This window comes from Elgaria multicarinata, chromosome 22, assembly GCF_023053635.1.
Source record: "Elgaria multicarinata webbii isolate HBS135686 ecotype San Diego chromosome 22, rElgMul1.1.pri, whole genome shotgun sequence".
NCBI classification, from domain to species: domain Eukaryota; kingdom Metazoa; phylum Chordata; class Lepidosauria; order Squamata; family Anguidae; genus Elgaria; species Elgaria multicarinata.
The window spans coordinates 14,545,219-14,572,826 of NC_086192.1; the positions used below are offsets into that span (position 1 = coordinate 14,545,219).

At 53.4% G+C, this 27,608-nt stretch overlaps 1 protein-coding gene across 3 annotated transcripts; it reads right to left on the reverse strand.

Moving 5' to 3' along the window:
* Positions 1-27,207, reverse strand: RFFL (ring finger and FYVE like domain containing E3 ubiquitin protein ligase). 3 transcript variants are annotated; one of them, XM_063146582.1, is made up of 8 exons: positions 27,141-27,175; positions 17,240-17,332; positions 10,609-10,793; positions 8,791-9,174; positions 6,928-7,011; positions 5,313-5,520; positions 4,945-4,968; positions 1-4,139 (listed from the first exon to the last, which is right to left on the reverse strand). In XM_063146582.1, the coding sequence occupies exons 3-8, from the start codon at positions 10,786-10,788 to the stop codon at positions 3,949-3,951; spliced, it is 1,071 nt and encodes a 356-aa protein (XP_063002652.1). In that variant the 5' UTR covers positions 10,789-10,793; positions 17,240-17,332; positions 27,141-27,175; the 3' UTR covers positions 1-3,948. The 3 variants fall into 3 exon arrangements, with proteins under 3 accessions (XP_063002652.1, XP_063002653.1, XP_063002654.1); XM_063146583.1 differs by lacking the exon at positions 17,240-17,332 and having other exon boundaries at positions 27,141-27,207; XM_063146584.1 differs by lacking the exons at positions 17,240-17,332; positions 27,141-27,175 and adding an exon at positions 22,317-22,403.
* Between the last annotated feature and the right edge of the window lie 401 nt (positions 27,208-27,608).

Here is a 27,608-nt window from a genome sequence, read left to right on the forward strand (position 1 = left end):
TTTTTAAAACACATTTCCGTTTTATTATAAAATTATAAAGCAGGACTCTGTGCCAGTCGAGGCCTGTGAAACCACACGGTTTTCTCGCAGCTGGGATTTACTTCCATGCTGAACGAACAGGCATACGTTGCTATATAAAAAATACTAATAATATACATTTTCAGAAGGACATAAGACTCCGCAGCTTTAGTGCAGCAGCAGCACCAACTTCCAATCGGTCATGCACCAGCATCAGGCTGTAGAGAAGGTTTCACTTTGCCAGATTTATTATCTGATCGGAACCACATTGAACTTTGCAACCGAGCTGGGCAGGACGGCGGCGGAGCCAAATTCGAGAACCAGATGATGTTCACATCTTGCAACTTGTTGCTGAGATGGAGCAAAGCTACTTCAATTACCAGTGATTGGAAGATGGTCCATTCATTCTCTCTCTCACACACACACACACACATCACAGCCCAGCCCTTTTTTGGCCCTGTTCGGACAACACGCTAAACCATGATGTTTAAGCGCTTTGAGCTAAACGTTGTGGCTGAGCGGGTCGCGTGATGCATTCCGAACCGTGGTGGCGACATAACCACGGTTTAAACACACTCGCTGACCATCTGCTGTCAAAGAGTTTGCAGCTTGTGCGTGGTCTGAACAGGGCCTTTCTCTCTAGAGCCAAGTTTGCTTCCTACAGATTATGGTGTAACAGGAGCAGTCCTGCACTTAAATGGCCAACCTATCCTCCCTCCCACCAAATTTCTTGTGGGTAATTTCCCCTTATCCAAGATGAATATGTGCTGGGGGGGTTTAAAAAAAATGTTCCTCAGCCTACAATTAGGTAACAGCTTGACTGTAACGTTCCCGCTAGGTTACGATGCGACAAACTTTCGCCAACCTAGTGCACTCCAGGTGCGTTGGACTACAACTCCCAGAATCCCCCAGCCAAGTTGGGGGAGTCTGCCCTATAAAACCCGGGCTATTTACTCTCAGCGACTGGAGAATTCTGCAAAAGCTCTTCCCGAGAAAAGGAGGACAAAGTTGAGCAGCAATACGAAACGGCTCGAATAAGACGTCCCGGTTCTTGCCCCAAAGTGGAAGAACGTCAAGAGTATTGAAACCCTTGGTATCGTTTCAGGATCGACTTTTCACGTTCTTCTGCAACGTCTCACGGCTGAGACGCGGCTCCGTTTTCCTCCCTGGCGCAAATTAGGCTCTTTAAAAAAACTTCTCCTGAATGTGAGTGACGAGGGCATACACGGAGTCAGGTTGTGCTTTGGTTTGGAACCGCTCTGCAGCGGGACGCGCCGACGCGCCACGAAGGCGGCAAGACGGCTGCAGGCGTCGGAGGCGCGCGCAGAGGGAAAAGGCGTCTGCCGAGAGGCGTGGACAGCAGATAGGGTGAACAAGGCGCGCTGGGACGGAAGCTGTCCCGAAACGAGGAGGAAGAGTCTGCCACATTACAGGCCAGCAGGCCCACGGTGCCACGCCTTCTTCCCGAACCGTTGGGCCTCCCGTTGCGTTAAGACTACAAATCCCAAAATCCCAAGATGGCTGTGGGATTACGGGATTGTAATCCAACACAACAGGTATTATTATTATTATTATTATTATTATTATTATTTATTTATATAGCACCATCAATGTACATGGTGCTGTACAGAGTAGAACAGTAAATAGCAAGACTCTGCCGCATAGGCTTACAATGGGTTCGGGAAGAAGGCTGGCTTAGATCTTTGGCAAGACAAGAGGGCGTGGTTTCACACGTAGGGCGTGCGCACTCATTTCTTGAAAAGGCTTTTTCTTTGGGTGCCTCAAATTCGGGCCTCCGTGGGTATCAAAAGCGGGGGAGAAGGGCTTGCTATCACAACCAGAACGTGGCCTGCATTTTCTCAATTAGCGGATCCAGCCCCAGGCCAGCAGCCAGACCCGTCTCTACCACCTGACCCAAGCCCTATGCATAATCCCTGAGCATATCTCACTATTCTCACACTCACACACACACACACACATACTCTTTCTCTCTCTCTCTCACACACACACACACACACGTTTACGAGTTTACGGCAGGTTTGACGGCCGCCACAAGCACTGCGGGGGCATTCGGCGGTTTAGAAAAACAGAAAGGCGTTCCACGGAGAAGGCCACGAGGGTGCGCTTGAGAGTTAAGACACGACCGTGAAGGAAGCAGCTGCCGGGAAGGGAAGCGTACCGCGGTGCTGAAGGCTCCGGAACCGCACAGGAGAGGACGACAGGAGCAGGTTTCCAAAAGAGACCCCCGGGAGAAGGTGATGTGTAAACAAGCGGAGAGGCGCTCCGGAGCGACTCGTAAAGAGGCCGGCTTTGGCCCACAGGGCAAGGGTGGACGCTTCTTTGGTCACCTCTGGGCACTCCCTTCTAAGAGGGAGACAGAGTGGGGGATCGCTGAAGGGCGGATCTCTGCGGAGAACGGGCGGCCCCGGCCCCAAGAGCCCAGGTCTCCCACCCCGCGCATCCCGCTTTAAGGCAAGTTTGGCAGCCGTTGGCCTCCCCGGAGGGAACTGCCTGGCAATTGGTTGGACCCCGTTCGGACATCGCATTGTGCACCCACGCTGGTCGTTCCCTCCTGCTGCCAGTGGGACGAGCCCAACGAAGCCCGCCCTCTCCGCCGGCCGTTTCTTTATGGTGCTGTCCGACTAGGGATTCCAGCTCGTCCCTCCCCAAACAAGCCAGGATCGTACGCTCAACAAACCATGGCTTGTAACTCCGAAGTCTTTTGGGGAAGACAGACCAGGATCGCCAATGTGGGTGTCACAGCATGCAGCGCGGAGAAAGTCTGTTGCTTCTTTAGCCTCTTTCAACCTGCTGCCCTCCGGGGAGAGGTGTGATGACGACTCCCAGCATCCCCAGCCAGCAGGTTGCCGTCCAACAGGTCCGGAGGGCAGCAGGTTGGACAAGCCAAAGCTTCCGAGAAACCCTGGCTTAGTGCGAAGCCTCGTCAGGCCCAGTGAGAAATCGTAAGCAGGAAGAGACACCGGCGGGTCAACGTTGTCACAAAACAGCGAAGAGGGCCGTCTGCCGCGGGCCCGAATCTAAGGCAGCGCTTTGCAACCACTCAGTGGCCGCCCGGAGGCCAAAGGTACGTCAGAATGGGTGGCGTTCTTCACTGGGCCCGTGGCAAAGAGCCCCGAGAGAGACCCAGCCCAAACTGGGGGGGGGGGGGCCTCCGGCGACAGAAAAAAGGCCAATCAATACTCCCAACTCCCCCAAAGGCCCCGGCACTCGCAGAGCCGCGCGGAACGTTCAGCCAGGAACGTGGCGCGGAGGTTCCCGTGCGCAGGAAACCACACCGACCGGCCCCTTCCTTGCGTTCCCTGCGGGCGCTCCGCCGGGGCCGTCCGACTGACCGCACAAGGCAGCGGTACGGGCGCTTTCGGCCCGAACGCCAAGGCGAGCTGATAAACCAGGTGGGGTCGCAGTTTTTTTAAAAAAAATAAAATAAAAAAATAAATTAATTTAAACCCTTCATATGGGGAACAAGTCCCGGAAATATCAAAGACAAAGAATGAACAGTCCCTGTAAAAGGCCTCACAGTTTTTAGGAGAAAGAGAAAGGAGGAGAAGTGATAGCAGCCACCCCCCTCGTCCTCGCTAGATCACCTTTCTTTATTCACTCCAGAGGGGAAGAGCCTCCGTGCCCGCCGGGGTGGGTGGGGGAAGCCCAGCGATCCTCGAGGCCCCGTCGCGAGGAGAAGAGGAAGGCGGAGCGCGTCGCTTTCTCGGTCTACAGAGGACTTCCAGCTCTCCAGGCACTGGGGTGGGATGCACAGTATCGCACGGGGGGGGGGTGCAGGGCCAATCGCTGCCCAGCCCTCCGTCCCGCCTCTCCGCCTGGAGCCCGCGGGCGTCTTGGGAACGCCCCCCCCCCGGGTGTCGCAGCGGACGAGTCTTGTAAGGCAAAGACCTGCGCCGCCCGGGGCGCCCCTTAAGTCCTGAAGACGTGGACGGCTCGGATCACGTACTGGCGGCAGATGGGGCACTCGTTCATGCGCTTGCCGCACTTGGTGCAGGTGACCATGTGGCCGCACTCCAGCAGGACGCAGTCGATGACGGAGTCCATGCAGATCTTGCAGAGGCTCTCTTCCGAGCCGGGGAGGGGGGCGTTCCCAGGCGGAGCTGGAACGGGGGGCGAGAGAAGGCGGTCAGAGCGGACCCTCGCCAGGGAAGGGGCCTCGCTGTAAACACACACACACACACACCCCAAGTCGGGTTCTCAATGCATCCCCTCTAATGCAGGGGTGGGGGACCCCGTTCAGCCAGAAGCGCTCGGGGGACCGCATTCCAATGGAGGGCGGGGCTTGAAGGCCAAAGGGGGAGGGGCCATGGACACCCACCTGGCTTAACGTTAACGCTCTCCCTGCCAGAAACTTAAGCCTAAGGGGAGGCTTTTCAACCTTTCAGAAGGGGCCGGGGGGGGGGGGGGAGAAGGTTGGGGACACCACAGAATGATCGGCACGCCGGATTTGGACCACCCTCCTGCGGTTAAGCCTTCGACGGCCGAAACAGACATTAAGGTCCGCAGCTGAGACTCCTGCCATTAAATATAAAAGAAACCTTGGAAGGGTGAGATTTTGATTGGAGCCGCAGAGGGGGGGAATGCCCCGACTGCTGCTAAAATGCAGGTGCCCGTCTCTTCCCCCCCCCCCCAAGAGGGCAAATGGCAGCTTCTGAGGATGGGCGTGGATTCCAATGGGCAAAAAGAGCCAGGGAGGAAAGAGTCATCTCTCTCATGCACACACACACACAGAGACCTCTGCCATAGCCTGGCCCCAACTTCCAGAGGGGAAGAGTGGGGAGTTACGACTTCTAGCTTTCCAGAAGTGAAAGCAAGGCAAAAAGAAAAGAAAAAGGGGATCTCACCCACACACACACACAAAAGAATTCTACAGTCAGCCGTTCTGCTTAAAGAGGAAGCGCTTACCCGCTTGATCGTCTGTGTCAGAAACTAAAACAGGGAAGAAAGGGGGGGGGGAGAAAGAAATTAATGGGATCATCTGCAGCGAGACTTGAGATGAATTAACAGAACCGTCAGCATCTGCTCTCCCTCCCCCTCCCACAACGGCAGCTTTAGGGAAGGGGGGGAGGCTGAAAAATGACTTGGCAAGACAGGAACAAGGCTTGTGTAGAAGTGGGAGGGGGGGGCGGCGGAAGGCCGCACTTGTGCAGGTGCCGGAATACATTTTAAGCCCTTTTCTATGCTGCTCCGAGGAGGGAGGCAACGGGGCGAGGAAGCGGCAGGAGCCCCGGACACACCCTAGTTCGCCCGCCCGACTCCAGCACCAGGCTCACCTATCTGCTGGAGGTCCTTCTCTTTATACAGCCGGGTCACCCTCTCCATCAGCTCCCATTTCTCGCAACACCCCTTGTAGTTGACGAAGTTCCGGGCCAGGATCTCCTTCAGCTGCCTCACCGAGAGGGCGTCGATGTCTCGCACGCTCGTCAGGTCAGAGAGGGAGGCCCTCCGCCCCGCCACCAGGTTGTCCTCCGAGTCAGTGGACTGGAAGCGGAGCACAGGGGCGAGGGTGAGACGGCAGCGCCGAAAACCCCGCCTTCCCCCAAGCGGGCTGGATTGCAAGTCCCATCATTCCCAGCCAGCATGGCGTGAGTGAAGGCTGACGCCCACGGCAGCATCTCCAAGGCCTGCTCTTACTCTACATCAGCCTTCCTCAACCTGGGGCGCTCCAGATGTGTTGGACTGCACCTCCCAGAATGCCCCAGCCGGGGCATTCTGGGAGTTGTAGTCCAACACATCTGGAGCGCCCCAGGTTGAGGAAGGCTGCTCTACATCATCATCATCATCATCAATAATAATAATACCCTATTTCTTCGATTCTAAGACGCACTTTCTTCCCCATATAAACATCTCTGTGTCTTAGAATCGCGGGTGCGTCTTAGGGGTTGGTTTTTTCTGTTGGTGGTACTGAAATTAGTGTGCGTCTTACAATCGAAGAAATATGGGTAATAATAATAATAATAATAATAATAAATAAATAATAATAATAATAATATCCCACCTTTTCCCCAGTACTGGGACTCAAAGTGGTTTTACAAGGTTAAAACATATAAATATAATTTTACAAAAGTTAAAATCGAATTAAACCTACACGAAAATTAAAAACATGTTTAAAAAATTAAAAAAACTGTAACAGGATAAAAAGAGGGGGGGGGATCCAATACACAGGTCCAGTCTAGTTCTGAAAGCCCACTGAAATGAAGTTTTCGCCTGCCTCTGAAAGTGTAGCACAGAGGAAGCCAGCTTAGCTGCCCTGGGAAGGGAGTTCCAGAGCCTTGGAGCAGCCGCCGAGAAGGCCCTGTCCTGTAGTATCCGTCAGGCCTGCCTGGGATGTTGGCGGGACTGAGAGAAAGGCCTCCCCAGAAGATCTCAGAGCATGGGCAGGCTCATATCTTTCACATAACCTGGACCCGAGCCATAGGGGGCTTTATACGCCTCTTCAGGTGGGGCCGTAGCTGCGCTAGCTAGCTGGAAGGTTGCAAGAGGGCCTTTTGTCAAGGACACGAGGGACCCCGGAGGTCCGAGCATCCGGAGGCACAAGCATGAATCGGAATGGAGATTGCGGACGGGCGCATCGCTGCTTTTGAAGGCTCAGCAAGCCGACTCTCGTTAAAAATAACGAATAAAGAATGAAGCCCGGCCGGCCGGCCGGCTGTGGCAGCAGCAATTCAAGATGCATTTTGGGGGAGGAATGACGCTACGGCAGTCAGCTAACCGGACTTGTGCTCACGCCATCAGAGTTCAGGCAGACAGGAGGAGGTATTGTATCAAGGGATGGGTTCATGCCTGCACAACACACACACACACCCCTGCCCGTGGCATGCTGGGAGCTGCAGTCCGAAACCCCCGCAGGGCGCCTGCTTGGGGACGGCGTCCCGCGGCTGCACCTACCTGCGTCTCCTCCTCGATCAGCGTTTCCGCTGCGTTTTCGACTTCCGCCATGTCGTCCTGGCTCGGCAGCACATGACCATTTGCCTGGAGGGGGGGGGAGAGAAGGAGCTGAGTCCCACGGGGAAACCCGGAGGGGGGGGAGCGCTCTTGCCCTCCCCGCGGGAGAAGGCCGAAGGGCTCTTGCGAGAGGCAGCCGGGGGCAGACAAGCGGCTCGTGCACGAAGCTCCTCACCTTCGTGCCGGCTGAGCCACGTTAGGACCGCCTGGGCTCCCGTCGCGTGGCCCTCGGGAGGTGTCTCCAAGGAAGCAGAGCCAGGCCAGTCATGGTGGAGTTGCAGAAGACGGCGCTGTGCCTCTCCCGGCCCCAGCTCTGCTCTCTTTCCATTGTGACACATCCCCGACCTCACGTAGAACACCAGGCAGATTCCGGCTCTTTGTGACACAGCCGGGCTGCCGGCCCAAGAGCGCGGGCCCGGTCTCTGGGGGCGCGGGGGACCAGCACGGCCCAGCACGGCACCAGGAGGAGGGGCCCCGTCTTTGCCTTCCCCTTGGGAGGCTGCAGGCAAAAGCGCCGAGCCAGGAGGAACGATGCCACGGGGTGGCAAGAGGTTGGTAGGAAGAGACCCAGTCAGGCCATAGATTCATCCAGCCCAGTGTTGTCAACACGGACTGGCAGCAGCGGCTCTTCAGGGTTCCAGGAAGGGTTCTTTCGCAGCCCAACCTGCTCTGTTCAGCCTGGTGTGGGCCAGGCCAGCCTTCCCCAACCTGGTGCCCTCCAGGTGTTTCGGACTGCAGCTCCCACCCTCACCGCCAATGCTCAGGAAGGCTGGCAGTTGCTGCCCCAAAACATCTGGAGAGCACCGGGTTGGGGAAGCCTGGGCTAGCCCACGCCGACCGGCATTAGCCCTACATGGCTTGGGACCGCAATACCTGATGGAACGCCTCTCCCGACATGAACCTACCCGCTCACTGCGCTCAACATCTAAGGTCCTCCTCCGAGTGCCTACTCCGAGGGAAGCTCGGAGGATGGCCACAAGGGAGAGGGCCTTCTCGGTGGTGGCCCCTCGACTGTGGAATGATCTCCCCGATGAGGCTCGCCTGGCGCCAACGTTATCTTCCAGGCGCCAGGTCAAGTCTTACCTCTTCTCCCAGGCATTTAACAGCACTGACCAACGCTAAGTTTGTTTTTAATGGACGCCAGAACTGTTGTTTTATATGGATGCTGCTGTTTTTTATACGGTTGTCTTTTTATGTCTCTGATGTTTTTTAAATTTTGTATACTTTTTAATGTTCACTGTTTTTAGCTTTTGTGAACCGCCCAGAGAGCTTCGGCTGTGGGGCGGTATATAAATGTAATAAAATAAGTAACTAAATAAAATAAAATTAGCTTCCTGGGGGCCCAGGTGCAGCAGCGCCGCCTTCACCCAGCTCTCTGGCACGAGAACCCATTGAGTCGTGAAGTCGCCAGGAGAGGGAACTTGGGGACTCGCTCTGGGACCGAGCCAAGGACTACGTAGCCCCCGGGGACGACAACAGGCTAGATCGGACCCTCCTGGGCCTCCCTTAAACCCGGCCGATCAATTGGTGGATTCTCCGGCTTCTGTGCCCGTCCTCCCTTTGCTCAAAGGCTGAAATGCCTCTCCTGGCAGCAAGAGCTGAGAGCTCAAAAGGGCTGGAACACACACACCCACCCCCGAGCTCAAGGCACCCGGATTTCTCAGATTCCGCCTCCGAACAGCAGCAGCAAACAGACCGGTGGACGCAGAGCCCCGCAACGCAGCAGCAGGGAGCCCCTCCGAGTCCCCCCCAGAGCGAGGGCAAGCGAGCGCAACGGCGGCTGCCCGTCAGGGCCGGGCGAAATACCTGCAGCTCCGCCTGCAAGGCCGGCTCCGTCGGGCCCGGCTCCGTCGGGTAATCCAGCGAGGCGGGCGCAGGGGAGCACTGCTCCTCTGCGGCGGGGTCGGGCATCAAGGGGGCCACCTGGATGGTCCGTTCTCCTTGGGGCCCGGCGGGCTGCTGGCCCATGATCAACACCACCAGCTCGTCCTTTTCGCGGCACAGCTCCGTGGAGACGTCCCGGAGCTCCAGGTAGTCCCGCAGGTCTTTCACCTTCATCTTGATCAACTCCTCCCGCTGGAAGGCCGTGGCGCGGAAGCGCTCGCACAGGTGGCAGAGGCACGGGCCGTCGCTCTCGGGCTGGTGGGAGCAGGCCAGGCAGAAACTCTTTTTGCAGTCCAAGCAGATGTGCTGCGCGGGAGAACAGGGAGAAAGGGAGACGCGTCGGGCGGAGAAAGACACACCGCTGCTCCTACCGTCTCCGAAGGGGCGGGCGAAGGCCCACGGGCTCCAGTGGGGCGGTTCACGCAACAGGCTAACCCACACTCGGTGGCGGAGCGTGTGATTTGTTCCAAACCATGGGTTAAGCGCGTTTTCTGCAGGGTGGGTTATCGTGTTGTCTGAACGCGGCCAGGCTGGGGTGTTAACCGCCCTGAACCACCCAGTGACAAACCGCGGCTTCTCAACGTGGCTCGTGCGAGGAAATGAGCCACCCTGCATGGTTAACAAGACACCCTGGCTGTGTTCAGACAAGACGCTAACCCACCATTCGGAACAACCCACGCTCAGCCAGTGAGGGTGGGTTAGCATGTTGCTGGAACACAGTCAACGTGTCTGTGGTCACGCCTCCCTGGCACTCCCTGGTTTTAAGTTTCTCTCTTGCTTTTGGAAATTAAAACTACAGGGAGGACGGCGAGGGATATTAAGTGAAGCTCTGCTTTCCACCGCCATCTGTGCTTTGGAGCTCAGCCTCTACTTCTGCCTTGCAGTTGCCTGACAAGCGTACGCCTTGACGGAACTCAGGTGGCCTCGGTGGCATGGAGTGCCTTCTACCAACTCCGGTTGGTGGCCCAGCTACGCCCCGATCTGGACAGGGCTAACCTAGCTTCAGTCGTCCACGCTCTGGTAACCTCCAAATTAGATTACTGCAATGCCCTCTACGTGGGGCAGCCTTTGAGAACAGTTCGGAAGCTGCAGCTTGTGCAAAAGGCAGCAGCCAGATTGATAGCTGGAACAGGGAGGTTTGAGCATATAACACCGATTCTGGCCTGCTTGCAATGGCTGCCTATATGCTTCCGAGCCCAATTCAAGGTGCTGGTTTTAACCTATAAAGCCCTACATGGCTTGGGACCGCGATACCTGACGGAACGCCTCTCCCGACATGAACCTACCTGCTCACTGCGCTCAACATCTAAGGTCCTCCTCCGAGGGAAGCTCGGAGGATGGCAACATGGGAGAGGGCCTTTTCAGTGGTGGCCCCCCGACTGTGGAACGATCTCCCCGACGAGGCTCGCCTAGCGCCAACATTGTTATCTTTTCGGCGCCAGGTCAAGACTTTTCTCTTCTCCCAGGCATTTTAACAGCATTTAACAACGTTAAGTTTGTTTTTAATGGACCCCAGAATTGTTGATTTTAAATGGATACTGTTGTTTTTATGTTTCTGATGTTTTTTTAAATCTTGTATGCTTTTTAATGTTCACTGTTTTTAACTGTTGTAATCCGCCCAGAGAGCTTCGGCTGTGGGGCAGTCTATAAATATAATAAATAAATACGTTCTAGCATCATTCCATATTCTTAACCCTCTTCCTCCCGGTGATTAAGCCCTTAGGAAAGGCCGCCACTCACCTTCAAGGAAGAGTTGCCAAAACGGGCCCCACAGGCTTTGCAGTTCTGCTCAGAAGCGGTGGGAGAAGGGAAGGCGCTGTAGCCGGCATTGGCGTACGCCCGCCCCCCCGGCTGCGGCCGGTGCTGTATCTCCTCAGGCTGTCCGTTCAGGCAAAACCAGTTGCAACATGCTGCCCACATGATAACTGCAGGGGGGTGGGGGGGTGGGAACACGACAAATATCGCCAAAGTCAGTCCAGTAGACGGAGGATGCAAGCGGCTTCACGGCCCTTCGGTTTGGAGCGCGGGCGTCCCATTTTATCCTCGCAACAAGCCAAAGGAAGTGAGGCAGGTGGCTACTAGGAGCAGGGCCTTCTCCGCTGTGGCACCCCGGTTGTGGAATGAGCTCCCCAGAGAGGTCCGCCTGGCACCTACACTGTACTCCTTTCGTCGCCAGCTGAGGACTTTTTTATTCTCTCAGTATTTTAACACTTAATTTCAACTTAAATTGAAATTTTACTGTTCTAACTCTGTATTTTAATCTTATATCAATTTCGCTGCGTGGTTTTTATCCTGGTTGTGCTTTTGATACTGTATTTTGTATTTGTGCTTTTAACCTGTTGGTTGTTTTATTATGGTTTTAATGTTTGTGAACCGCCCAGAGAGCTTCGGCTATTGGCCGGTATAAAAACGTAATTAATTAATAAATAGATAAATAAATTCGTTGGCAAAGAAAGGAAGGACGGGCGAACAGGACTCTTCACCCACACTCCGGAGGCTGAAACTGAAGCACGTTTGGCCCTGGGCAGCCTTTCCAACCCTTGGATCGGTCGTGTGGAAATCCCAAATCCAGTCTCGTAAGGAGCTGCCTTGTACAGAGTCTCCCCGGGTTCCAGGCAGGAGTCTTTCCTACCCGGAGACCCTGGGGGTCGGACCTGGGACCTCTTCTGCAGGCAAGCCGGGGGCCCTGCGGTCCTTCAAGAGTTGTGAATGCCTTTCGGCAAACGCAAGCATTCACACAAACATGCTAACCCACACTCGCTGGTTGGGTGCGGATTGTTGCTGTTGAACCATGGGGGTTAGCGTGTTGTCCGAACCCCGGACTTTTTCCGCAGGGTGGCTTATTTTTTCTCTCGAACCAGCCACCGGACAGCACGCTAACCCACGGTTCAACCAACAACCCACTTTCAACCACTGAGGGTGAGTTAGAACGTCCTGTGGACCCAATCGCCTCGTCCTCTTCTTTGTCCTTTCCTACACATGCCTTCCTTCACCCCATTCCGCAGTGTCTCTCCTCCTCCTCCTCCTCCTCCAAATCTCGCCCCTTTTGTCTCTTTTCAGGTTTCCCTTTCCGCATATTTATTTATTTGCTTTGGGGAAGATCCAGAGAACAGAAAATGCTTGATTTTAACGCTTGCCTTAAAACCGCGACCTTGGAGTAATAGAGCAGCGTTCCCCAACCTGGTGCCCTCCAGATAGTTGGATTGCAAGTCCCACCATACCCAGCCCGCATGGCCTGTTGATCATGTACTCCGGTATTATAATTTGTACAAAGACCGCAGAGAGGCGGATTCTTCCTCTGCTAAGAATTCTCCTGGGAAGCTCTTCTGACGGTCTGTTACTGCTCGGCTTAAGGGATGATTCATCCTATATTACTGAAAAGGGTTGCAATTTCTTTCTTTCTTTTAATTTCAATGCAAATGAGGAGGAAAAGTATGTTGGCCTCATTTCAAACCCTCCTTTTTAAATCTATTTGTTCTTACTTAGCTGTAATTGTTCTTTGCATTTCAAATATTATTGGTCTGTGACCATAATAAATAAGCAAATCGTTCCTTCATCAGCTATGATAATGGGAGCAAAAAGTTCTCGGGCTACAAATTGCCTGGACTAGAGGAAGAACTGGATGCGCGATGTCCAAATATGTAATTTGCAAGGGTGGGTGATCTCCCAGGTCTCTTGGGCAAGGAGGGTGACGTGGCCACCTCCAGGAGTGCGTTTATTTATGTACAATATTTATCTAAAATGATTCCAGAAGCAACAGATACAGGCCAACAGACAGGGTCCATTTAGTCTCGCAGCTACATAGCGAAAAGGGTAAGGATTTGAGCAATGGATTCAAAGGTTCCCGGTTCAAGTCCCACCACAGCTATGAGCTCACCATGCAAAATGCCATCCTATCATCTGGACTGCATCAGTGGATGACAGCCAAGCCTCCTACCCGATCATGATGGTGACATGTTTAAAGGCAGGGTGGTGAAGCTATCCAGCGGCCCTCACAGGCCGCAAGAGTTACGGGGAAGGTTTGGGGATCCGTGTCCCCCTTTGGGCAAGGCAAAGGCAAGGGAGCTCCGTTGAGACCTACGGAGGCCTGCCACCACCACCCCACCCACCCTGGGAGCATCACGGCTGTGTCAGCCCTCGCTCCAATGGTCTCATCAACTGGACGGCTGCCCAATGCTTGCTCATGAAGGATAAACCGGCGAGAGAGACGCCGACAGGCAAGTTCTACGGCAGAGACAGTTGCTTCCTATGGTTCACTGGTGTGTGGGGGTGACTATAAATGGCGGTGCCACATTGCTTCCATCAATCCCACCAGGAGCAATGAAAGAGAATGGAAGACTTGGAGGATCCACCGGACACGAGGAAGTGGAGAGACTCCTGGATAGGTCTGAGAACGGGACGGCAGGCCGCTGCCTGGCCTCACTATGGGTGCAGGAGTGCTCCGGATGACAAAGCGAGAGAGCCCGCTTTGCTCAGATAGGGAAGAGGAACGCCTAGAACTAGGGACCTCCGAGGCCCAGCTCCAGTGAGTACCTGGGGGGTTAAGACGCCCTGCCTCCGTCGCAGCAAAGCACAACACCAAGCCTTCCTGACCGGGTGCCCTCCAGATGTGCAGGGAGGGAGGGAGCATTGAGAGTCGCACTCCGACACATCTGGAAGGCGCCAGGTTGGGGAAGGCTGAACTGGCAACCCAGGTGTGTCATCAACTGGGAGCTTGCTGTTACAGGACAGCGTTGCCTGCAAACGCACCGCTTCTTGCCTTCACACGCTGCTGTGCACGCCTCGAAAGCGGGCAGCGTGTGAACCCGCCCACGACAGCTCCCTTTTTTGTACAAACACACGTTATCTGTCCTCGATGGAGGATAAGGTTATCCATGGGTCCTAGTCCTCACAGAGGGTAAGTCCATCAACGGCTACTCGTCCTGACGGCTATACGCAACCTCCAGTATCAGAGGCAGGAAGCCTAGGTACCCCAGTTGCTGGGGAACATGGGTGGGGAGGTGCTGTTGCACCCGTGTCCTGCTTGTGGGCCCTGATCGACAGCTGTCTGGCCACTGTTTGAACACCATGCCGGATGAGGTAGGCCCCCGGTCTGACCCAGCAGGGCTCTTACGTTCACACAAAATGATTCCACAGAAGGTGCTAGAATTAAGGGGGGCGCGGGGGGGGATTCCATATTACTTCTGTCAATTTATTTAAAATAAAGAGTAAAATATGCTGCTCTGTCCAGTTGGTGCCACTCTGCACATGCCCCTTCCTTTCAAGCTCCCACCCTGCAAACTCTGCCTTTATGGACCTGAAACCACTTCTGCTTACCTGCTCCAGTCTCTGCTTGTCCACCTGCCACCCTGCCCCTGCTATGGGGTCGGTCCTCTTGAGCATCCATCCATCCGGAAAGAACGGCCCAGCCTCTTAAGGTGAGGCACTTCCTGCCACCACCCCAAAGGCAGACACCCTCACCTGCACTCTCTTTTGGGAGATGTCACTACTGCCCCAGTAAGCCTCTATGGTGCCCCATTGGCCTCCCCCCAAAAGTGCTGTTTTTTTTAAAAAAAACATTTTTATACCGCCCAATAGCTGAAGCTCTCTGGGCGGTTCACAAGAAATTAAAACCATAATAAAACAACCAACAGGTTAAAAGCACAAATACAAAATACAGTATCAAAAGCACAACCAGGATAAAACCACGCAGCGAAATTGATATAAGATTAAAATACAGAGTTAGAACAGTAAAATTTAAATTTAAGTTAAAATTAAGTGTTGAAATACTGAGAGAATAAAAAGGTCTTCAGCTGACGATGGAAGGAATACACTGTAGGCGCCAGGCAGACCTCTCTGGGGAGCTCATTCCACAACCGGGGTGCCACAGCAGAGAAGGCCCTGCTCCTAGTAGCCACCTGCCTCACTTCCTTTGGCAGGGGCTCACGGAGAAGGACCCCTGAAGATGATCTTAAGGTCTGGGCAGGTACATACGCACCCTGCGACCCATTGTAAGGTTGACCATCTGTTTGGCATCCCCGGGCCACTCTGGATGCCAGTCCAAAAGCCGCCTGTTAACAACGACGCAATGCAGATGTTTGTGTACGCGGGGCTGTCAGGGCAGCCAGAGAGAGACAAATGCTTCGGGGGAAAGGTATGTTGAGTTTCCACTGGCTGACGCCTCTTTATTCTATTTATTGTTTATTTAATTTATTATTACATTTACATCCCTCCTTTCCCACTCCCCTTTGCAAGAAACCCAAGGCGGCTTCCGTGGGTCCTCCTCTTCCGCCTCCCCATTTTATGTTCACAACAACCCTGAGAGGTAGGTTAGGCGGAGAGTCAGTGAAGCGCCAGGCCCAAGAGGAAGTTAAGGCCGTGGCTGCTCTTTTGCTACCCAGGATTCAGGAAATATTTGCAGCTGGCAAACCTCACTGGACAAAAGGTCAAGTGACTCACGCAGCACGGCACAGGAAGCTGGCAGTCAGGCCAGAAACGGCTCCGAGAACTAGCCAGGAGCCCAGTGCAGAGGCCCGAGAAGTTCAGGAAAAAACAACACAGATGCCTGGAGGCTCCTCGTTCAACTCAGCCCAGCAGCTAGCCACTCACCCAAGGCAAGGAGCAATCCCTCCTGGGCAAGTAGTTTGAAGGCACAAATCATTCTCAAAAGATAACTAAAACATCTATATATATAAAACGCTTAGGCATGTTTCCGTACGGGCTTCAGCTGACACAGGTTGCTAAGCAACAGTAACAACGTCTAACGTCAGCTGATACAGGTCGCTAAGCCCCTTGCCCGACTCCTCCGGGCTTTCCAAGGTAATCCTGCCCCCCTTTCTGCCTCTTCGCTCCCCCCCCCCACGAAGGGGGCAGCACCACAGTCCGGAGCATGAGTGAGGCACGGCCGGGTGCGAGGCCGCTCACCTGCTGCAAGCCCAGGCCCCGGCCTAATCTCATGCGAGCTGGGAGGGCGGCCCAAGGCCGACAGGAACCCTGGGGAGAGGGGGACACCCGTTCCCCCTCCTCCCTGCCCCCCAGGTCTGCCAAACGGCGCTGTATCGGCAGCCTCCAAGCAGCCCGCGCCCCCGCGATGATATTTAATTAATAAACTTTAAGATATGCTAAAATGGGAGTATGTTACGCCGGGTACAGCTAGTAACAAAATATTCTATGTAGATCGATAGATAGAAAGGGTCTGTTCAGACAACCTGCAAAGCCAGGGTGGTTAAGCATTTTGAACTAACCGTGATGGCTCAGCGTGTCGCGTGAACCATTCCTCACCATGGCGGCAGCATAACCACGGTTTAAACATGCTCAAAAACCACTTGCTGCACAAGGGTTGGCAGACTAACCATGGCTTAGCGTGTCGTCTGAACAGTCCCAGTGGTCTTCGTATAAGCCCATTTCTACTGCACCCCCCCCAGAAACTAAAGCAGGGCCGTTCGGCGTACAGAAGCGCCTGCTTCTACTCCTCATACGTTCTCCTCTAAAAAAGCTCGCTCTCTAGAAGAGTCCTTTGCCAACTAGAACATGATGTGCTAGTAAAGGCTCCGGTTTATGCAAGTGGATATGAAACAGAACCATGGGACAGGAGAACAACTGGCCATAAAAGGGAGGGCACGCAGAGAGTGGGGGGGGGAATATGCGTCACTGGTTCCTTTATACACCGTAAAATTCCAGGTTTCTTAACTCCCCCGGCCTGGGACCTCCCACCCCAGGAGAACAGTAGCCCAACCTTCCCCAACTTGGTACCCTCTAGATGGCTTGGACTTCGATTCCCATCAGGCCCAACCAGCATGGCCAACAGGGAAGGCTGGACTACTGTATCAGATGCCCTATAAAGAAGGGTCAGCAACAGACTTGGATGGATGGAAGCAAGGAGGAGAAAGCTGGACTTTGTCCATGTCTTTCTTCCCTTCTCCCCACCTGGACTTTGTCCATGTCTTTCTTCTCTTCTCCCCACCTGGACTTTGTCCACGTCTTTCTTCCCTTCTCCCCACCTGGACTTTGTCAGTGTCTTCCCTTCTCCCCACCAATCGCCTCCCCAGCCATTTTTCACCAGGTGGGCAACTATGACAGGAAGTAGAACATCAGAAGAGCCCTGCTGGGTCAGACTAAAGGTCCATCTCGTCCAGCATTCTGTTGACAAGGGACCCACAAGCAGGACAAGGTGCAACAACACCCTCCTGCCCATGTTCCCCAGCAACTGGTGCACATAGGCTTTCTGCCTCTGATACTGCAGGTAGCACAGAGCCAGTCTGGACTAGTAGCTATCTCCTCCAGGAATTTATCCGACCCCAGTCACATAAACTCGTGCCAAACACATCTTACTATCGCAACTGTTAACAGTGAGAACGAAGAAATAGAGCCTCCACATTCAGAAGCAATATACCTCAACATCAGATCCTGGGGACATGCAACGTGAGGGATCGGTTACTTTCACGTGCGGCTGGTGGGCTTCCTTCCTGGAACTTCTGGCCAGCCACTGTGGGATGAGGACCAGATAGACCAGTATTTACATGATACAATTTCAGGTGCCGCATGCAGGATATCCTACAAACACACCTTAGAACTGTACTGTGAGAAGCAGCTCTGTGTTTTCCTCTTCCCTCCCCATTCCTTTTTCCTTGTGTGTCGTGTCCTATTTATTTATTTATTTATTACATTTCTATACCACCCAACAGCTGAAGCTCTCTGGGCGGTTCACAAAAATTAAAACCATAGTAAGACAACCAACAGGTTAAAAGCACAAAGTGTCCTGTTGATTGTAAGCCTGTGGGCCAGGGAGTGCCTCGTTTTAGTGATGATACGTAAGGCAGTGCTGAGGAGTGGGCTGAGGAGCAGAAAGAAAAATACTCTGACTAAAATAAAGGCATGTCTATCCAGTTACTGGATCTGAGTACTTCGCAAACGCCTCCAAAAGCCGGCCTTGCCAAGACGGCCCGTTCTGAAGCCGACCCAAAGGGGCATTCAACACGGCACCTTGACACGCAACAGTTCCCCAAACCGTCTGTGCCGCTGGCCGTAAGATAAACAGCCCTGTGCACACCTGCTCTAGCGGTTACAGAAGCGGCCTTTCAGAATGCGCTGCAACCAGATACAATCGAGGCATTCTTTTCGCGCCCGGACCGTACACGGGCCCCGGCGTTTCTTCGCCACCACCCCATCTGTTGCATTCATTAGCCAAGCTGATCGTCGGAGACATCTGCAGCGAGCCGGCCAAGGCCGTGCGTTTAGCATTAGGGATCTCTCCAAACACACGCACGCACGCTTCCTCCCATTAAGGAACAATCAACTGGCGTGCTTACACGTCCGGCTCAATGCCCAAGCCTTCCTAATTCTCTAAACTAGATTAACCGTCAAGGCGTAGGAATTCTGTACGGCAGCTTTCCTCCGCCGGGTGCCCTATAGAGACGCTGGACTCCCACGTGTCTATATTGTGGACGACAGCTCTCATCACAGAGTGAGAGCCGGCGTCCCATGTAGCTGGAGTCCAATTTACCTGATGCAGGGCCGACGGGTGAGGGAACGGCCGTTTCGCTCACTCACGGCCTCTCCAGGCAGGGGCTGGGAAAAACCGGAGCGCCGACGCCAGTCAGTAGGTAGGTGATACTGGGCTAAATGGATCACCGGCCCGACTCAGCACGGACGTCAGCTGTAGCCCGAACTGGTGACACCTGCCCCTCCCACCCTCGGAATGCCAGAGCGCCGCCGGTTGCCCGAGCCACGGCTACCTGAGGAGCAAAGAGGCTCCGGGGATTAAGGGTGCACATGGGAGGCGTGATGCAAGAGCACAGAATCGCAGAAGGCGAAGGGGAGCGCAAGCGCAACCAGGCAGCTGGCGATGACGTCTCCGCGAAGAAAGGGAGGCATGGTTTTCAGGCTGCTGCTGGTAAGAGAGGGGTCCTCTCAAGTCGTGGGGACAAGGCAAAAATCCACACCGAGAGGATCGTAACTCAGCTGTAGTTATCCAGGGGTGCAAATCCACGGATGCCCCATCCCGTGGCCTCTAACCACCCATCGTTCAGTGGCGTCCGGGCTTCGGGGCAGTTTTTCCTCCCAATGTAAAACACTGAAATGTCTCTCCCGAGACTTAGTCCCTTAGCTCTGGGGGTTGGACGCGATGGCCTTATAGGCCCCTTCCAACTCTCCATCCGCCCAGAGAGCTTCGGCTGTGGGGCGGTATATAAATGTAATTAAATAAATAAAATAAATAAAAAATACTATTCTATGATTCTATGAAATAAGAGCTATCTAAAGCCACCAACTAGGCTGTTAGTCTCCAATGGGGGAAGAGGGGGGGGAGACTCATTAATCCTTTCCTTAACATCTCTCACTAAGGTGCAATTCTAAAGGAAATTCCATTGAACTTAGTGTGACTGACTCCCAAGTAAGCACGCCTAAGATCAACAATCAGTCCCCCCTTTCCCCTTCAACTCATTTCATCCTGATTCTCTCTCTCTCTCTCTCTCTCTCTCTCTCTCTCTCACACACACACACACACACCAATTTGCAAAAATAATTCAGGGCTTAGAATAATTAAGGTGCTACATCTTCACCCCATGTAAACGGACCACGTATGTACGCAAAGCCAGTGTGGTGTAGTGGCTGAAATGTCAGACTGGGAGCTGAGAGATCCAGGTTCTAGTCCCAACTCAGGCATGGAAACCCAGTGGGTGACTTTGGGCCAGTCACAGACTTCTCAGCTCAACCCCCACCTCACAGGGTTGTTGTTGTGAGGATAAAATGAAGAGGAGGAAGAGGATTATGTATGCTGCCTTGGGTTCCTTGGAGGAAAAAAGGTGGGATATACATGATTTTTTTAAAAAAAGCCCCAGGGATGTTGTGATACCTGCTTCATACCTTACAGTTTACAGTTCAGGTGTGGTTTGCAATGCAGCTGGAAGCAGGGGCATCGGATGAGATAAAATTACAGAGACGCCTCCTAATTTGGGACTGCGTTATTTTCTTGTCTACCCTTTTATCTGCTCATCTAAATTACATGTTTTGAGCAGACTCATCATTAGAAGGGTGCAGAAACGGACACACACAGGGGAACCACTTTTATGGAGCCAATTTATTTTGGCGGCACCACACACATTTGATGCCTCTGGAGTCAGAGAATGAGACCAGGCTACTAATTTTTATCATTGTTCCTTTTGCTACGAGAAGAACTATCAATGTGGTTGCCCTGAGAGAATACCTGGCCAGAGCCTTCAACCTGTTAATAGCCGGGCTATTTGCATGAGAACTGTTAGACCAGCCTTCCTCAACCTGGGGCGCTCCAGATGTGTTGGACTACAACTCCCAGAATGCCCCAGCCAGCTGGCTGGGGCATTCTGGGAGATGCAGTCCAACACATCTGGAGCGCCCCAGGTTGAGGAAGGCTGTGTTAGACTCTTTGGGGGCAAAGGGGTAGGGGATTTCAGACCTGGAAGAATGCACCAGGAAATTTCCTGATGCCCTAGAGCTCAGATAGGCAACTTCAGGCCTAGCCAACATGTGGGGCTGATAGCAGTTGTAGGACAAAATATCTACAGAGCCAGAAGACACTCACTCCTGCCCTAGAGAATGATCTAGTTCAGGACGTTTATTTAACTTGCATTTACTAAACAGAGCAAAAAATAAAATAAAATATCTACAAGTATCTGACCTGAAAGATTTGAGGAAAACATGGAACCCATGACCTAGGGAGGTCGTGGGTTCGTGGGCTCTCCCACACTGGAGGCCTTCAAGAGGCAGCTGGACAACCCTCTGTCAAGGATGCTTTGAGGTGGATTCCTGCATTGAGCAGGGGGTTGGACTTGATGGCCTTATGGGTCCCTTCCAACTCTACTATTCTAGGATTCTCCATCCAAGTATCCCGGGAGAGGGAGCATGGCTGTTTGGAAGTCGGAACAGGACATTCCACACCGCAACGTTTTGTGGCAGATCCCATTTATTTACTTCACGTTTCTTGCTTTCGGTTCCCAGCAACAAAAGCGGTCAGATCAATACCTTACCTAGGAATAAAGGAGGAAAACTAGCATACCTTTGCCAAGATCTTCTACAGTTCAGACACATTTGTTAACAATTAGATGTTCTCTACTTTTGAACCCGATACCTTCTCGTTACTTAACATCAGATACACGCACCATCCCCATGTTCAAGACTACAAATGTATTTCAAATGTGCACATGACCACTATAACTGTCTCTGCGTGTGTGAATTTTAGGAACATCAATTTTCTTTTTAGGATCGTAGGCATCTGGAACTATTCCAGCCCAACAAAATCCATCCCATCTAACATCTTGGTTAAGTGGAGTTTAGATGGCTAAGTTTAGAAGCCGCTGACAAGTTCCAGACATTTGAGAACACAGCAGTCTAATACGAATTGTAAGGCACTGACCTGGTTCACATATAACACTAACCCATGGTTTATTTAACCCACGGTGTTCTTAAACTGTGGGTTGTCATGATGTGCGAACCCAGCTGCACTAACAAACCATGCTGTGTTAACCAGAAACAACGCAGAAAGGGGAAGCCATTGTTTGTTGTTGGGTTGTGAACTCTGGGGGGGGGTTATTTAAACTATAGGTTGTTGTTACATGTGAACCCAGGACCGTGGGTTGTTCATGGGTTGGTTCACAAGGCTTCATGCCAGTACCACAGCATCGCAAATGCATTTGGGATACAGGAAGGGAGCAGGCAAAGGAGAAGAGATTGAGAATACCGTTTGTTCGATCGTCTGCCAGACAAACCACGCGTTAATCATGAGTTAAATAAACCATGGGTTAGAACTGTGTGCAAAACAGAACCTCTATGTTTTCTACGATGCCGTATGCAGCTGGAGTTCTATACATGGCGAACGATTGCAGTATCAGTTCCACGCACTTGGCCTCCAAAGACAACGCCGTTTTGAAATGTTTTCAAAACCCTACCGTTTAGAGATGCCAAATCAAAGCGCAACAACCAAGTAGGAACTGTCTTCTCCTTGCCGCAGCGCTCTTTATCTTACAGGGAGCCCCTTCGGCTGTACGGGATCACGATGTTCTACCCCCAGAGGCGGAAAACTTTTGACAGCCCAGCGATTACAGATACAACAAGACTCCTTGGCCGGCCTTTCCCAAGCAACTCAATTACCCACCGCCACACACGCCACCGTGCAACACAGCCCACGCTCCATTAAGATCTAATTGCTACTAAGAGCAGCGCGCAAATCACGGAGTACTCCTTTGGCCAAGGGCAGTGGCTCAGTGGGAGGTGCCCTGCCGGGTAGGGCTATGGGAAACTCTCTCCTGAAACCCTGGAGAGCCGCTGCTGCCAGTCAGTGTCAACAATACTGAGCTAGGGGGACCAAGGGTCTTGCTTCAGTAGAAGGCAGCTGAGCTTCCAATACGCCTGAGTTTTCCTCTTACGACATACAAGCTACATCTCCCGACAAAATCAACAGGCAACTAGACTGGTTTATCTCAAGGAAAAATTCTGACCTTAGTTGGGAGCTTGGCAATGCACCATTGTCTTCCAGGCCGCGGCAGAGAGCCCCAAGTAAACAAACACCGTATTTTCCAGTCCACGACCCAGCTAAAGAGCAGGCTGAAACCCAAGAACGATTTCCCCTCCTTCCGTATTTGCGTTACACAGGAGCACAAGGAAGGAGGAAGGCGTTGTGTAACTTCGACGCGCAGCTGAGGGCGAAGCCCATGTCAACATTGCGCCAAGTGTACTTTAACACCCAGTTGAAAACAGGTCGAGTCCCAAAGATTAAAAAACACACACCTGTGCGCTAACTTAGCACCAAACTCCAAAAATGTAAAAGCATTTCCGTCAGGGCATGAAACATCTTTGCCCCTTGCATATACTTCTTGAGAGCAAAATGCATGCAGACTTTTCAAAGTTCAGACCCAAACTTTTCAAGGGCACACGATTTAACAGAAGAGGAGAGGGATATGCATGCCATCTCTGAGACCAAGTGCAATATCGATTTTACTTAGAGAGAGCAGCCTGGTGTTGTCCAGGTAAGTTGGACTACAACTCCCAGCACCCCATGCTGGCTGGGGGAATGATGGGAATTGCAGTCCAACACACCTAGGCGCCGCGTTGGGGAAGGTACCAAGATAGAGCCATCAGTGTGCACGCTGTTTGACCAAGGGACAAGAGGCCAAGCCCCTGCCCCAGGGAGCTTACAATCTGAACTCCCAACACAGAGGAAACCAGAGAAGAAGGGGAGGCCGGGGTGAAGTGAAAAGGAACGTGTCTGATTGTTTCAGTTACGTGTGCTTAGGCTTCTTACAGACTCAGATACAGCAGGGCATGGGAACCGAGGGGGCTGGGCAATAAACTTCGTGGAAAAGGTGGGTTTTGAAGATGGCTATGGAGAGGGGGCACTCTGGAAGGCAGTGCCAAGAAATACGGGGCGGTACGGGAGAAATACTGAGCCATAGGAGTCTTCTGGGGGGGCGGAAGGAGAGGCTGCCTTTGAACAGCGGGGGCTGGTGCAGCAGCTACAGACCGCAGGCAGGAATTCATCTGCGTAAGGGCAGAGACAGATAAGGGGACTAGGCCACGAGGGCTTTGAAGGCCAGAAAAGCACCTTATGATGCTGGATCCAGGAGCAGATAAGAAACCGGTGCAGGGACTTAAGGAGAGACGTCGCACGATTACTGCTCCTTTTGCTTTGCCCATTGACCACAAGACAGCACCGAGCACCGAGCGGTGGCTACAGACCAGCTCGACGGTTTTAAAACCAGAAAATGTGAGAGATCTCTACAGCACAATGTATCCCAAGGCGGTGAACCCTGAACATGAGGTTTTGCCGGTGCCGGGAGAATAAAGCCATTTCACAAGTTATCTCAAATGTTACGGCGCACCGCGGCTTTTTGAAAGGTAGCCCAACGCTCATAGCTCCTCAAAACATTTTTTTTTTAAAACACAGAGAGTGTCAGCAGGAAACTAAACAGAGAGCGAGGAAGATCCTCAGCCTGGTTAACGCCACCGTAACAGAAGCGAGACTTTACAGGATCTCGGAGATTTATTTATTTATTAATAACATTTATATCCCGCCCTATATCACTAAGATCTCAGGGCGGCGTACAGATAAAAACATACAGTATAAAACAGTAAATATACACAGCTAAAAACAAATTATCTGCTAGAACCTGGAGAGTGCATAGATGACCTTACCCTCCAGATGTTTTCGACTACAACCCCCAGCATTCCAGACCATTGCCCATGCTGTCTGGGGCTGATGGGAGCTGAAGTCCCAAACATCTGAGGGCCACCAAGTTGGGGGATGCTGAAGTTAACCAACACAGATACTCCTCTAAGCTCCTATTTGTACTTAAACATATCCAACCAAGGACAGTGCAATATGAGTGTATGTTTCCAGCCCTTGAGTACTCACAAAGGCCTGGCTCACTGCTGACACTCTTTTAAGAGACACCTACTTCCTGATACCAGGGCACATTGATCTACTTTCACTCTGAAGAAGTAAAACCTTATTCCCCAATTTGCTGTCGAAACAGAAGCAGGGAGCGGCATTTCCTTCAGACGTTAATTGCTACAGCTGCTAAACAAGCCTCTTTACTCGGAAGTAAGTGCCGCCGGGATCAGTGGGACGTGCCCCTGAGCAAGCGCGCTTCTGAACCGCGAGCCTTGACACACGCAAACAGCAAACCTGGGACATTTTAAATCACCCAAAGGCGGCAAGACAAGGCAAACCTGCAACTTGAGGCTCATTCTTACACACAGCAAATTTTATTTCAGCACTGTACAGTCAAGTACCTGACTATACCCACTGCCCAGTAAGAAAATGGAGTTGGCAGGCTGTGGTTGGGTGGTTGTTGTTATTATTTATTTAATTATTTATTTATTTGTATCCCGCCTTTTGCCCAATACTGGGCCTCAAGGCGGCCTTACAAAATTGAAAAAAACCTACATTTTAAACCTAGTAAAAGAAATGTACCAAAAAAATTACAATATTAAACCATTAAACGTTTAAAACACAGGACAATTTTACAAGACCTTAAAATAGATGGAGGGCCAGACTATTCTCCAAAGGCCTGTAGGAACAAAGAAGGTTTTGCCTGCTTCCGAAAGCCCATCAAGGAGGGAGCCAGGGAAGAGAGTTCCAGAGCACCGGAGCAGCCACCGAGAAGGCCCTGTCCCGTGTTCCCACCAAGCACGCCCGTGAAGATGGCGGGACTGAAGGAAGGGCCTCTCCAGAAGATCTCAAAGCACGGGCAGGTTCATAAGGGAGAATACGTGCTTTCAAATAACCTGGACCTGAGCCATATAAGGCTTTATAGGTCATAACCAGCACTTTGAATTGTGCCCGGAAACAGACTGGAGCTGTTTTAGTTTATTTTAGTTTGTATTTTGTTTGCACCAAGGGACAAAACCTCCCCGTTCCTGGCCAAGTGCTCTTTGAATCGCTTTCCCCAGCCGGCCAGAGAACCTCTTCGCACTTCAATCTCTCCCCACCCCCACCTCCCTCTCAGCCCCCTTTCAAAGCAACCTCTGCACCCCGTTCTTCACACAGACCCCCCTTTTGCCAGCCCCATAGATGCAACGCCTCCTCCTCCGTAGCTCAAAACTGCAAGGGCCAGCTTCTCCCCACCAAGGCAGGTACTCTTCTCTCGCCCCTCCCTGTCCAAATAAATCCCTGACGCCAACAGCACCACCCTCCCCAGGCCACTGACCATCTCCTCATCCTGCCCTCCAACACCAAGACCAACAAACTCTGCTCTGGGACGGTGAAAACTCCCTAATCCCTTCTTAGCGACACACACTTCCTCCTCACCCGCCACCCCAAAATTGGCGGGGTGGGGGTGGGCTCTCACAAAACAGAAGACACTCCCAGCCCCACTCCTGCTTTGCCCAACATGGTTTTATTATTTTATTTTATTTTGTAGTTTTTTCCCCCTGTGTGTGAATTGTGGTGAATCATCCAAAGAGCTTCAGCTATTGGGCGGTTTAGAAGTGAAATAAACAATGAGAGTCACGTGCCTTTCCTGCCTTTCCTCCCAGGAGCTCAAGGCGCCCCCCCCCCCAGCCCTCTCCCCGTTATCCTCACAACAACCCTGAGAGGTAGGTCAGGCTGAGAGATAGCCCCAAGGCTTCGTGGCTCTGGAGAGCAACAGCAGCCCCAGCCTCCCTGGTCCCAATTAGCCCGGCACTAACCACTACGCCACATGTCTTACCTCGACCCACATCCATACGCCTCCTATTGACACCTCCCCACCCACAGCTCCCCCTCAAAGCGACAGCTGGAGCCCCCCCCCCACATACACAGAGCCACTGCCCCAGCCCTAGAGACTCTAGACTTTCTGCCCACCACCCGAACCCGGATCTCTGAAGAACAACACCCAGGAGAAGAACGGAACGACCTGAGCACAACAGCAACAACAAGGAAGATTATGATAATCCCTCAGTCCAGGGAGACCTCCTCTGCCCCCCCACCACCTCAGGGGTCCCCTTCCCTCTCCTCCCACAGAAGCAGCGCTTCCCCTCCCACCACACAGAGCTCCCCTCCCTCAAGTCCACCACAGGTGTCCCCTCCCCCTTTCCCTCCCCCACATCAGGGGTTGAGCCCTCCCCTTCCTCCTCCTCTCTCCCCCCAACCCACATCAGGGGTCCCCTCCCCCACACTTCCATCCGTCCCCTCCCCCAATTCAGAGGAGCCCTCCCCTCCCCTCCATCAGGCAGCCCCTCCCTACCACAGGTGTCCCCTCCCCTCCTCCTTTCCCAACCCCACATCAGGGGTCCTGTGTCCACCTCCACCACAGGGGAGCCCTCCCCTTCCTCCTTCTCCTCCCCCACTTCCTTCCTTCCCCCCACCCACATCAGGGGTCCCCTCCCCCCCACTTCCATCCCTCCCTTCCTGACCCCTCCCCTCCCTACCACAGGTGTCCCCTCCCTTCCTCCTTTCCCTCCCCCACATCAGGGAGCCCTCCCTTTTCTCCCCCTCCCCACTCCCATCCCTCCCCCCACCCACATCAGGGATCCCCTCCCCCCCCCAGTTCCATCCCTCCCCTCCCTCAGGCGACCCCTCCCTACCCCAGGTGTCCCCTCCCCCCACATCAGGGGTCCTGTGTCCACTTCCACCACAAGGGAGCCCTCCCCTTCCTCCCCCTCCCCCAATTCAGGGCCCCCCTCCCTACCACAGGTGTCCCCTCCCCAACCTCCTCTTCGCTCCCCCCCCGGGGCCCCTGGACCCCCCACTCCCCTAATTGTGCCCCTCCCCTGACATACACCCCCCTCAGCCCAGCCCAGCCCAGCCCCTCCACTGCCCCCCCCCCCCGCGGTGCCCTTACTCCTCGCCGCCGAAGAAGGTGCCCCTCGCCGCGGCCTCCGCCCCGCCGCCGCCGCCCGCACTTCCTCCGCCGCCGAAGGCCGGGCTCCAACTGACTGAGCCAGATGGGGACGTGGGCGGGGCCCGGGCCAGGCTCCGCCCCCTCGGCCGGCCTCCTGCCCGCGCGCCCGCCCGCCTGGCCGCGGCCGTCGCTGCCATGGCAACGGAGGCCAGGGCGACAGAGCGCCGCGCATCGGCGGTGGGGATCGTCGCCTCTTCCCCTCTATGGTTGCGCTCCTTCAGTGACGCGCGCCATAGAGAGCGCGAGGCAGAGGGCTAGAGAGGCCTCGCAGGAAAGAACAGCCCAGGCGTCGCGAGTTCGAATCCCCCCACCCCCTATGAGGGGAGAAGGGGGAATAAATAGAATCATGATTCTCCTCTTCCAGCCCTCATAAAAATACGTCACTTTTTAAATTCAGCATTTCCCTCC